Source organism: Macadamia integrifolia, chromosome 13, assembly GCF_013358625.1.
Source record: "Macadamia integrifolia cultivar HAES 741 chromosome 13, SCU_Mint_v3, whole genome shotgun sequence".
Classification (NCBI taxonomy): domain Eukaryota; kingdom Viridiplantae; phylum Streptophyta; class Magnoliopsida; order Proteales; family Proteaceae; genus Macadamia; species Macadamia integrifolia.
The window spans coordinates 12,146,369-12,159,434 of record NC_056569.1 but is presented as its reverse complement, the minus strand read 5'-3'; the positions used below and the strand labels follow the sequence as shown (position 1 = coordinate 12,159,434).

Genomic DNA, 13,066 nt, shown 5'->3' with positions numbered 1-13,066 from the left:
AAAATTAGGTGCAAATAAAAAATAAGGAGAGTACTCTTTTTGTTTAATTTATAAAAATCCATATAAAAATTCTCATGTGAGCATATGAAAAATAAATGAAGTAAATTAACACGAAACTATACCATGGTTGAAGTAGGAAGTCAAATGATCACAAACTTGACTCAACTTTTATCTGTATGAAACAGGAATGATATCTCAAAAATCAATTCATTGCATATTATAACAATCATCATATTGAGACTTCACCAAATACTGCAGTTCTACATTTAAAGTAGCATAATGTCACAGCCTGCCCACTGAAGGCCCACAAGCCAAGCCCAATGGCTTAGTAAGAGGCCCAGTTTCTAGAGATTTCTACCAAAGTGTGGAACTCTAGATATTTTATAAGGAAATATTATGGGAGGTTTCTAGAGTTCTCCACTAAGGAGGTGGGAAGCTTCTAGTTTCCTCCCCAACCGTTGGATGAAAGACACATGTACATATCTTAGCCAAAGGTCTAAGGCCGTGACAATAAGCTGTAACCGAACACATAGCCATCAGAATTTAGGTCACAAGGAAAAATGCTGGCCATTATTTATCAAGTAAATGATAGAAAACCTATGTTCAATTATAACTATACACAATTGATTGCTTATTCTTAGATTTACCCTTTATCCTTCCTTCTGCAAAAAAGGGTATGAGAGAGAAAAACAACTGAGATAAAATAAGAAACGAAAAAGGGAGAGAGAGAGAGACTTGAAAACACTCTCTCATTCTGTAGAGAGAGAAATTAAAACATCACTGAAGCAAGTCAATATCAATTTTAGACCAGACAAATAATAGTGATTGGAATTTTTGTTTCTCTTACTGCTTCTATCTATTCTTTTTCTTCTTCTTCTCCTACTACTTCAATAATTCCAAAGACAATCAGGGTCTATTCGGCCACCTGAAGTTGATTGGTCTTCTTGATCTTCAAAAGAACTGCCCATTTCATGATTGAATGCAACTGAAGAGATTTCAGTGTTCATATTAGTGGTTAGCCTTGTTTCTTGCCAGACACTAACCATCTCCCTTTCTGCTTTGCTTCTTTATTTCATGCTTGTTAGTCTGTTCTCGCATTGAAAGGGAGCCTTGGTACTGAAAACTGCCAAGACTTGGACCACCTTGCGTAGCATAAAATGAGTGGGGAAGAGAGAATTTTGACATAAGGAATGACAACAGGGGACATATCAGAAGAATTAGTAAAACCAGAGAAAAGATAAGAAGTAATCAGCCGCTTCTTATTGGTTTTTCTGGCCCTCTATTGGATTGAAGTAACCACACTTCCTTCCCAATTCTAGGGACCAAACTAACCCTCCTTACTATCGATTCCTGCAAGGTTATTGGTCAAATTCTTCTTCAAGAACAATTTTGTAAAACCGAAGAGAATATAGAAAGGTGAATATTTTCTTTTAAATTTAAAAATATTGAATGAGTTTGATTGTACCAATATAGTTGGAAAGAGAAAGATAAAAGAGGAAAGAGTTTAAAAGAAAAAGGAGACCAAGAGAGTACTTAGTTATAAGATTTTTTTTTTAAATTTAAATGAAATTAAGAAAGTAATTAGGGAGCAAGAAAATAGAATGATATACTTTCTATATATGGGGCCTAAGAGTTTGACAGAGGGCGGAGAGCGTGAGAGTTCACACACTATCTCTCTCTCTCTTTTTTTATTTTATTTTATTGAGAGTTGAGAGAAATAAGGAAATTAATTTTTTAAAGGAATAAAATAAAATATTTTAGAAAGAGTGAGAAGATATTATATATATATAGCAAGATAAAATATATAGAAGATATTATATATATATATATAGAGAGAGAGAGAGAGAGAGAAAGAGAGAGAGAGAGAGAGAAAAGTAAAGTGGGAAAGGAAGAGAGACAAATAAAGAGACTAATTTTTGCAAAACCTAAGAGAATAGTGGAAATAGAGAATATAGCAAGATGAAATTTTTTATTTTTAAATTTAAGAGGAATTATCACTCCCCTCCCCTAAACTTTGGGGAAATATCAATTTCCCCCACGGTTTTTGAATTAATTCACTCCCTTCCCCCGAAATCAAAAGATTCTACCACTCGTTACTCCCTGTTAGATTCTACCACTTGTTACTCCCATTGTTACTCCCATTACAATTTACAAAATAAAGTTTAATTAAATCAAATCCTACTATAAAGCAAAGGGTAAGAAAGCTTAATTAGTTTCTTACTAACAGTGGAAAAATAAGAATTTTATGTAGTATTAAAGGGGGTCGGGTTACAACGAATCAGTTCTAGTCGGACATATAAACGAATCCCCGACGGGCTAGCTACCTGCACCGTTAACGCCCATTTAATAAATGCGTCAGGCTCATTAATCGGGTAGGTCCAGGTCAGGCCTACCGGTGCGGGCTCAGAATTGACACCCTATTGGCAACTATTGATTTGATCTTAGATTCGTGCTTAAAATCGATCCTAGGGTTTTTTGGATTGGATTGTGGCCTTGTGGGTTTTAAGATTTAAGTGCCTATTCTAGGATTTTTGGGTCCAATTTCAAATTTATTTGAATCAAAATCTGTAAGGACTGGTTAGATGTCAAATTCTAATTTAAAATCCTTGGTCGATAAGGCCAATTCGGATCAATCCTAACCTTGATCATTATAGAACAACCAAATCTAGGATTTTTGGTATTATTGGTTTTTAGAATTTGAGGCATTTATGGGATTGATTCCAATTGATTTGGATCTGATCCAGACCAAAATCAATAGGGATCAATTCACTCTTTGATTTTGAGTTAAAATCTTGGTATTGGCCAATTTGGATTGGAATTGGTTGTGAACTATCCAAATCAGGCAGTTCTAGAATAGTTAATTCAGTATTGGAATCACTAGAGAGATCATTTTGATAATCTAAAGTCTAAAATCATTGGTTGAATTGACCATAGCAATCCCTATTCAAGCTGTTGAGGAATGACCGATCATAGGGCTTTTGTGATTGATTCCGACCATTTTCGATTATCCATTGTCATTTAGTGGGGTTGATTAGATTTTGATCAGATTGATCTAGATTCTATCTAGTATTAGGCCAAACAGAAATACAAGTTCAATTTCAGTTCTGATCGATGTGGTTTTTATTGGGTTGACTTAACGACCTCTTATCAATAACATGTTTTCGCTGTAAGTTTTTTAGTTTTTATAAGGTTTTCTTTCTATTCTATGGTTTTGATTCGATTGATCTTGTCCGATTCAAATTTCTACCGGTTAGATAAGAACTCAAATTGATAAGGGTTAGTTTTATTTTTCTTGATCAGTCCAACCCGCTCGGACCGGAAATGGACACCTTTACTCAAAAACAATAGACCCAACGGTTTGTTTAAGTTAAAAAAAATTTCAAACCCAAGTTTTTCTTTGTTTTTTGGTAAGATTCAATCCCAAGTTGGACGGGACGAGGAATTGAGATTCCAAGTCTTTTAAGACGGGTCTCTGAAATTTCTTTTCTACCATTTTTTTAAACACTGTCATAAAAAGTGATGCAACAACTTTTCAGTTTTGATTTAGAATATAAACATGTAAATTACTTTTTCAATGTTCTTGGACCAATCGTCTCTTTCATATTATGGGCTTATTAAGTAATTAAAAGTAGGTTACAGTATTTTTGAAACCTACTTAGGTTACAACTAGACAAACCCTTTATATATATATATATATATATATATGTATATAGGTGAGAGAATCTATATTTCTAAGCATACAAATATGAAATATCAATTCTTAAGCACAAAAACACTCAAATAAATCCAAAGGACAAAGATTTCCTTCACCGATGACCGAATGATGGGATGGTCCAGATGTGACCCCCATCGCTCCCCACCACTCTCCCCTTATTGGATGTGGATGTGATGGGATCGTGGCCTTAGAAAATCCAAATGTACACACTTCCAAATCACTAACACCAAATTAAATTCAGTTCCTATTTTGTACAAATATATGTCTTCCATGTTCATGTTAATGTCCTAAATCACCAACCTTATAAGTAGCAACAATTAACAACATAACCCTAACCTTTCGTTATTCTTTGCAATTACAACATAATCCTTATATAAGTGATAACTATTAAATTTTAAAAAAGCAATCCAGTGCACGATGCTCTCACTACTATAGGATCTGAAAAGAGCAAATGTACACAATGTTACCCTCTACTTCATAGAAAAAGCTGTTTTTAATAACTATTAAATAACATCCAACCCTAAATGATTAGATATGACTCTTAAATAGGTCGAAGTGGCACTTCTTTATTAGGCTTTTGATTTTTTTTTAGAACTGTTGGGAAAACCATACCTTTCCCTCCCCCACCCCCTTCCCAGTCAGTAGTTGGTCCCGAAACCGTCCCTTCCCATTTAATAAGTGGTCCCAAAACCAGCACCCAGAACCGTCTCATTTAGTAATTGGAACAGGTTCATTCTGGGTCTCAGTGGGTTGGTTCTGAATTAGTTCCAGTTCCGGTCCCAAATTTACACCTTTAACTCTGATCCATTTAGGTCCACCTTAAACCTATACTTCTGGGCCCAAATGATGAGTCTGGCCCATATGACCCATTGGTACCAACCGCATGATCCAATAACAATACTAGGAGGTGTAGTACGAATCGGTTTCTGAAACTTCCAAATTCATCAGTTACAATTCTTTCAGAAATTTCAGTAACTTTTTGATAAAGGGACGGTTTCCGTTCAGCCCTAGTCAAGACCTAGGCGTTCGGATGGTGCTGAGAGGGTATCGAGAATAGCATAGTGACCTTAGATCGATATATGCACCCACACTGTAGAAAAACTTTCTCCTTTAATAAACGTGTATACATTTCAAACAGGGTCTGCTTTTTGGGACATAGTTTTCTGTCTGTGAGAGGCTCCTGCGTCTCACACAGGGGCATGCAGTGACCACCGTGTCCTTGCCTAGAGGTGCACAAGTTTTCTGTCTGTGAGAGGTCCCTACGCCACACAAAGGGGCGTGCAGTGACACCGTGTCCTTGCCTAGGTGTGCGCAAGTTTTCTGTTTGTGAGAGGCCCCTACGCCACACATAGGGGCGTGCAGTGACCACCGTGTCCTTGCCTGGGGGTGCGCACCCTTGTGTGTGGGCATAGGGCCTCTTGCGGACAGAAAACACTTGCCCCTAGTTTTTACTGCCCGTTTTGTATATACACAACCAGTGCCTAAGTCTTTCTTCTAATAGGGAGCAGAAATGGTATTACACACTATCCTCTCCTTTATATGATGATTGAGGTGCCTCTCAAATGTTTCATGTTAAAATTAAGAAGCATGGGCATCTTTTCATAGCTTGGTTCCACTTCCCCATGTGTGTGAGCCTAGGGTACACTAAGAGGTGGCATTCTTTTTTCTTAAAATTAATAAATTGTTTTATTTTTTAATGCATTTTTTAATATTTGACAAGTATTTTGAGTTTTCAACCTTATTCCTAGAATGTCGAGAGGTTGTTTTGACCGTTTAACCACTAGGTAAATGAAAAGGTCATAACAACTTTAAAACTTAGATTAAATGCCTTCTTTACCCTTCAAATGCAAACCACTAAAAGAGAATATTTTCAGCCATGGGATTTGGCTTTTTGATTCAACTGATAAAGGGTAATTTGAACGTAGAAGTGGAAGAAGAAGAGGAAGAAGCATAATATCAGTTTTGAGAAGTAGAAGGGGAAGAATTAGAGGAGGAAGAAGAGGAAGATCCTGTGAAGTAGCAGAGGACAGAGATGGCGGAGCCCAACAGGCAGATTTCAAGGTATGAAAAATTTGCTTTTTTTTTTTTATAAATGGTTTCATGATTTGGTACAAGAGAAGAGTGATACATGATACAGACCGGATCAGATCAGATTCACGTAAGAGAATGATCTCGTATGTCTTGGTTCATAGATTTGAAATCCACTTTCTCTCTTCATTTAATAGATTCTAAATCCACGGATCAGAGACGTACAAGATTGTTCTCGTATGTTAACCTGATCCCTATTCTACATGATAGGCTATCAAATGTGTATACTCATTCATCAACATTGAATGTAGTTGCTATGGTATAAATGGCCATTAAATCCTTTGGCTTTCACTATTTGTTTTATCTAACAATGGCTGAAATGTCACTGCAGAGAGTAGACAAATAAGGATGACTTTCCTCATTACCATCACAAACCGTAATTTTAATTCTTAAAAAGATTAGTTATTGCTGCATACATATTGTCTTTAAACAGACAAAGACATGTAATGTTCCTAAGATAACTCATGCTCAAAAGCTGGTTCCAATTCTACTAATTCTCTGCCATTTTGGTGGGGAAGTAACCATTCACCATATAAGGCATGCAAGTCCCTAACACATTTTATTTAACAAAAACATTTCTCAACAGAAATTTAACTGCCTCAGAACTGGAGAACCATTCTTGATCAACCAGTGTTCTGCAAGCCTGCAGCAACACCCTTCATGGTCAAGATGAGGGTGTCCTCCAGGCCAGGAGCATACTCACTTGTTGGGTTCAGCTTCACCAGCTCTGCAGCTGGTTTGCTTGATTCCATGATCTCCTTTGACAGGTGGGGCCTCACCTTAACATTGTAGTTGGGATCCCGGATCTGCTTCAGTGTGTAGGCTTGGCAGACATTTAAGGTTGTAATGTATGAATCACGAAGACGGAGTCTCTGCTTCAAGTATGGATCCCCTTCGAGAAGATCCTTGTGTCCAGCAATCTACAGAATCCAGGGGGGAAAAGGTCAGCTCCCAATAATTCCTAATCCAGCAAAATGTTAGTATAAGTGGACGAAAATGACTGGATCCTATGTCACCTGGAGGAGAAGTTGCTTGGTTTCTTCATAATTGGTTCTCAAGCGCTGTCCAAATGACCACAGATCTTCTGACACTAAGAGTTTGTCGTAAAGAGCAGCAATGCCTGGGTCTCCCTTGGCGAAAACCATCTCAACCAAGTCCATTGTGACTCTGAAGAAAGGCCACTCCTTGTACATCACCTGAAGCATATGGAGATTCCTGATGTCTTTCTGAATGACATGCTTGAAAGCTGCACCAAACCCAAGCCACACTGGGAGATGAAACCTTGTCTGGGTCCATGCAAAGATCCATGGAATTGCACGGAGTGATTCAATGCCCCCACTAGGTTTTCTCTTTGATGGACGGCTACCAATGTTCATCCGCCCATATTCAAGTTCTGGTGTAGCCTGCAATCAGGAAAAAAAAATGTTTCATAGTTAGTAACAGGCACATTAGTGTCAAGAAGTAACAAGATGCAAGGAACTGAGTGATCACATACAAGGCGGAAGTATTCTACAAATCGGGGCTCTTGGAACACAACTGAACGATATTCCTCTGTAGCCACAACAGCCATCTCATCCATGAGAGCACGCCATTCTGGCTTCGGTGACACTGGAGGATTCATTCCATGCTCAAGTGTAGCAGCTGTGAAACGCTGAAGAGTTCTAAAACACAAATGTTCCTCCCCAAAAGACTGTTCTATTACTTCACCTTGCACTGTCACACGAAGTGACCCATGAATTGTTTCTGGGGGTTGAGATAATATGGCAAGATGAGTTGGACCACCTCCTCTTCCAACAGTCCCACCTCGGCCATGAAACATTGTCAGCTTCACTCCATATTGCTTAGCGACCTTTATAAGATCCTCTTGAGCCTTATATAGCTGCCAAGCTGCGGAAAAACGCCCAGCATCCTTCCCAGAATCTGAGTACCCAATCATGACTTCTTGCTTCCCATTAATCCTGTTCCTATACCAATCTATTGAGAAGAGACGAGCCAGAGCAGCAGGAGCAGCCTCAAGATCTGCAAGCTTCTCAAACAATGGGACAACCCTCAACGGCTCCAACACATGACATTCACGCTGTAGGAGCTCAACAGCAAGCACATCTGATGGTGCTGTTGCCATTGAGATGATGTATGCCCCGAAGTTGTCGGAAGGGAGTTCTGCTAGGACATGGAAGGTGTCCAACACATCAGCTATTTCTTCAGTTTTTGGAAGATCTGGCCCAAACAAGGGACGTTTTCCATTGAGTTCGGATAGCAACCACTCCTGGCGCTTTTCCTCAGACCAGTCCTTGTAGGACCCAATCCCCAGGTGCTTTGTGATGGCATCTATGACATCAGTATGCCTGTCTGACTCTTGCCTAATATCAAGTCTAACAAGAGACAGTCCAAACGTAGAAACTTGGCGCAAGAAATCCAGAAGGCTTCCATCAGCAATTGGCCGATCACCACAAGCACAGAGTGATCTGTAACAGAGTTCAAGCGGCTCTAAGAACTGCAGAAATATGAACAGGAAATTAGTACTCTGTCAATCCAAAGTGAAAAGCATAGCCATGAATATATATCAGAAATTAAGTACATCCCAGCAGGCTACTGAGGATTTTAGAAACAGTAAAGTCCTTTGTTCTCATAATCTCAGTGAATCACAAGGGGGGGGGGGGGACATTGTTTTTTCTTCTAATTGAGTAAAAAAAACCTTTCTTTCTGAATGAGAAGCAAATTGTTTTCAGGATTCATTTAATCCTTGAATTTAATGAAAATATTTGCCCCAGGAACAAAATTTCTCTCTTTTCTGCAAAATCTGTTCAGTTTCAGGATGGATGGTAAGACCTGTTCGACATTGGTGTAAGTTGATTCCTCAGGAAAGTCGGAGATTCCACTGGATAACAACTGACGAGAACGCTCACGTGTATTATACAACTTATCCCTCACATCTCCAAGGATAACACGATAGGGCTCACTAGGAGGAATGTGTTTCCAGAACTCTGCATCCAAAAAAGAATTAGATCCATTAAATACCTGTTGAATGAGTAAATTCGGGGGAGCGTACACTTTCATCCTCAGAATTGGAGAATAGATCAAAAGGGAGGATACAAATTTTAAAATGCTCATAAAAATTTGTTGGGTGATTCTTATAATTCTATAACATTCTATGGCTTTGGCACCAAGAATGGAAAACAGAGATTACCTTTTTTCTTTAAAAAAAAAAAAAAAAAAAAAAAAAAAAAAAATGCTTACAAAATCTTAGCAGGTTTGTGATAAGTCACATTTTCCACGTTGAAATGCTTTGTTCATTACTAATGTGAACAGAAACATGCTACTAAATACCTATGTAGTGCTTTGCATCTTTTTTTAAGGACCGATGATGCAGTTCATCTGCTTGGACACGAAGCTCATCACTGCAACGCCACATAGATAACTGAAAGCAGAAAGGGCAAAGGAAGTTAGTGGAATAACAATAATGAACTCATAGAAATGATAATTTCAATGAGGAAATAACGAACTACCTCAAACAATTTAAAAGATTAAATATATATATATATATATATTAAAGACTGGAATTAGTATCTCTACCTCAAACATAAGATCCTCAATCTGGGAAAAGTACAAGTTCGCAGCCATCATTCTAGCCAACAAGCATACATCCCTTGTAACCTCTGGAGTTACCCTTGGGTTTCCTAAATTCCATGTAAAACAAATGTTGACAAGGCATTGTAAGCTTGGAAGGAGCACAATGAATATCCAATAAAAAAGAACACCATGAAAGCCTTAACTGAAACCACAGTTTAAGTTACCCTCTCATATATCACCCGCATTCCCAGAACGACCAATTCATCTAAAAACTTAACAGTATTTGGTTAATGAATTAAATATTTAGGTGAAAACAGTATCTTCTTCAAGTCCCAAGTAAGTGCAATTACCTACCAATCAGTGTTCTAAAACTTGGATCATATCCAAAAAATTATAATGGATAAAAAGTATTTTAAATCAGACGTGTCCAAAAATCAGAGTCCAAGAAGAGTCATAAAAATCAACTCCGATACATGTTGGCTGAAGCATTAAACCAAGATTTAAGGCTTTTGAAAACACTGAACAGGGCCATCATATAATTACACAAGGAAAACGATCATACCATCACGATCCCCACCCATCCAAGAAGAGAACCTAATGAAAGGGGCATTATAAGGAAGACGTTCATTGATCCCCATGTTGCTCAATGCTGTGTCAATGCGCCGCAAGAATTTTGGGACACCCTTCCAGATTGTCTCATGAAAGTAGCTCATTCCTCCTCTCATCTCATCCTGTGGAGTTGGAGGAGTCCTACGAATTTCATCTGTACGAAATGCAGCTTGAATCTGCATGCACAAAGAAGTATAAGCAAATGAAAAACCAGATGTGCCGCTTATTTGAGAAAGCACTCAATTAGTAAGGAATTTCAAGTTCAATTGCCACATTACATCAAATCCAAAGTTTGTCACACCACAAAATACATGTCAGAATGATGAACACAAGAAAAAAAAAATTAGAAAATAAGCAGCAGAGGCTTTCTTTTTAAGAGAACAAAGGGCGTTGGTTTGGGTAACCATTAATGACCAGTATTACATGGTCAAGCAGAACTCTTGGGATGAGTGATCATACATCACCGCGAGGAAATAGTCATAATAGGCAATACTTGGTCTGAAAACTAGGAGAATATAAAGTATAACTGTTCAGGCATTACATGGTAATATAAGCATCCACATCAAAAAGATTGATATGCACACAAATCGCAAGGACCAATTGGTTGTCTAGGGAAACTCTAAAATTCACCAAACATAGAAGAATAAACTGTCTCGATATGTGTCGTCATATTTTAATGCATCCCGATATATATTATATGATACATTGCAATTATCTTCTAAAATATTAATGCATACATCAATCAAAACTTATTTCTATCATGGCCCACCAACATGGTAATAGAAAAATATTAATGCCCCAACAGCACCATTGTGAATTGCTTTATATGGTTACCTCTCATAATATTGTAATATATGGCAAGACATCAACATATGATGAAAAAAGTGCAATCTTCTAAATGGTCATTGAATTCCTCAAAAAGTAAAATCCATGCCTTCTAACCATAAGAAGGAAGGAAATTGAGAATCTAAAACAAGGCCCTTCAAGTCAATAACATTCACTGAAACATTAATCTCAGAGTCGTAACGAAAGTAATAGGACAAGATAATCAAGGAATTAAAAGTAAAAAGAACGATATATAGAGTTGATATTTTACCTCTCTTTGTAGAGCTTCATCAAGTTCTAATTTATCATCAGGAGTGATGTCTTTGGCATATAGCTGTGCCAAACAATTTCTTATCCTGCACCAAGGGCAACAAATTATGAAAATTTAGAAAAAGAGTATCGGTAGATTTAGAAACACAAGTATGGTACACTTAGTGACATCCCCGGAACCAGAGGATTTCACACAGTGACAACATGTCCAATACTCAATTCATTTAACTATTATCTTTCTAATGAGCTACCGCTTCTTTTTTTCTTCTTTTTCTAGAGGCTAGAAAAGAAATTGTATTCAAATGAATGCAAGACCTTGAATGCTTCTGGAGCAAAGATCTACGGACTGATTGAGTAGGATGAGCAGTCAAGACCAGATCCACAGTCTGATTCTTCAAAGCATCAAAAACTTCTTGTGGAGATTTCTTCAACTGATTCACAAGTTTCTTGAATGTTTCCTCGATGTCTGATTCAGTTGTTGCTGAATTCTCATCAGCAAAATCCCCCTTTTTAAGCTTGATCCTTCTCCTGTAAGCAATCTGAACCTCCTCAGCCAAGTTGGCCAAGTTAAGCATGTGGGAGAATGCTTTAGCAATGACAATAGAATCCCCCGCGTCCAAACTTGTCAACACATTTCCAAGCTCCTCCAGCTTCTTAGGGTCATGCTTCCCTTCATACTCAGCAGAAAGCTCATAACATTCTTGAACCTAAAAAAGAACAAACCATAAGAATTTAATAACATTTATATATAAAAATTATGTATCAAATCACAGGAAATTTTATGATTCACATATTAGTGCATTTATATAATAATTTCTTTCCATTAGGAAGTTAAAAACAGCAATGCCAATATCAAAAGTACACTGACCTAAAGAAAAATCAAATTGGAGGAAATCTTGAACTAAAAACCAATTAACTGGAAAAAAAAAATCTGGTTAATCAACTCAGCTCAGTTTTATCCACACCAAATGGGGTCAGCTACATGGATCTTCTTTCTCTAATCCGAATCCACACTGGTTAATGACTCCCCCGTTTATTGCAAAGAATAGAAACCCACTTAAGAGGATCAAATAAAATCAAAATTTGTTTTCACAAAAGTCATTGCAAAATCAAATAAGACTCACTAAGCAGGCAAACCAAGCATTTGGGAAAAAAAATTTGAGAAACTTGAACATAAATTGATATGGGTTCTACAAAAATTTCGTCTATTTCTATTTTAGTTCTTCACCATTAATCCCCCCTCCGGGGAGAGAGTTAGAGTAACTGAGCCGATAAACAAAGTAGAAGAAAAAGGGGGAAATCAATCGCATACCGTTTCCTTGAGATCTTCTCCATGTAAGTCTTGCAGGATATCGAGAAACCGATCCAAAAGCAAGGCATCATACTCTACCAACTTGTCATCCTCAGAGACCTTAGCAGGAACCAAAAGCCTCAGCTGAGCGTCGATCGACGCTAGCTTCTCTAAGTTGCGAGCCATCTCTGTTTTTCTATGCTTCTCCTTCTTCTTCCTCTCCTTCCTCTTCTTCTCTACACTCTTCAGTCTCCTATGATAATATCGATGAAAACAGAGGGGCTGATTTGATCTACCCTCGCTCTTATCGTTCCTATTTATAAACTACGGATATAGAGAGAGAAAGTGGAAAAAAAAATGCCCAAGAGAGAGAGTGTAATTCTTTGACTTCTGCCGCACTTTCTGTCTCTGTCTCTGAGTCACTCAGTAATTTCTTAACTTATTCTACGAATCGGGTGAAGTGGATCTCACTCTCTTATCTCTTGAAAGAATATTCCTCCAAAGATACTTCTTAAACCCTGAAAAGTAAAGATTGATGGAATATTTTCTGTAAAGTTTTAAGGTTTAATTACTAAATACAAAGAGCTCCCTACCAAAATTTCAATTTCAATTTCAATTTTTATTTTTATTTTTATTTCTATTTCTGTTAAGATTTTTGAAATCTCTTCACTTATTAATAGGTGTCTTGTCAGTTGTAT

The 13,066-nt window shown here is 37.5% G+C and overlaps 1 protein-coding gene across 1 annotated transcript; it reads right to left on the bottom strand.

Annotated features, from left to right (window-relative positions):
* Positions 1-6,164: 6,164 nt before the first annotated feature.
* Positions 6,165-12,665, bottom strand: LOC122059564 (phosphoenolpyruvate carboxylase 2-like). The gene is made up of 10 exons (XM_042622422.1): positions 12,390-12,665; positions 11,393-11,784; positions 11,079-11,163; positions 9,936-10,158; positions 9,377-9,480; positions 9,131-9,221; positions 8,633-8,787; positions 7,299-8,297; positions 6,820-7,206; positions 6,165-6,723 (listed from the first exon to the last, which is right to left on the bottom strand). The coding sequence occupies exons 1-10, from the start codon at positions 12,552-12,554 to the stop codon at positions 6,427-6,429; spliced, it is 2,898 nt and encodes a 965-aa protein (XP_042478356.1). The 5' UTR covers positions 12,555-12,665; the 3' UTR covers positions 6,165-6,426.
* Between the last annotated feature and the right edge of the window lie 401 nt (positions 12,666-13,066).

Bases quoted from the DNA above. Each gene is read 5' to 3' on its own strand.
- LOC122059564 (XM_042622422.1), bottom strand. From the start codon at position 12,554: ATGGCTCGCAACTTAGAGAAGCTAGCGTCGATCGACGCTCAGCTGAGG. The intron at 11,164-11,392 runs GTCTTGCATTCA...CCCTTGGTGCAG, and splicing joins TTGCTCCAGAAGCATTCAAG to GATAAGAAATTGTTTGGCAC. The intron at 10,159-11,078 runs GTAAAATATCAA...TTGTGCATGCAG, and splicing joins ATGAAGCTCTACAAAGAGAG to ATTCAAGCTGCATTTCGTAC.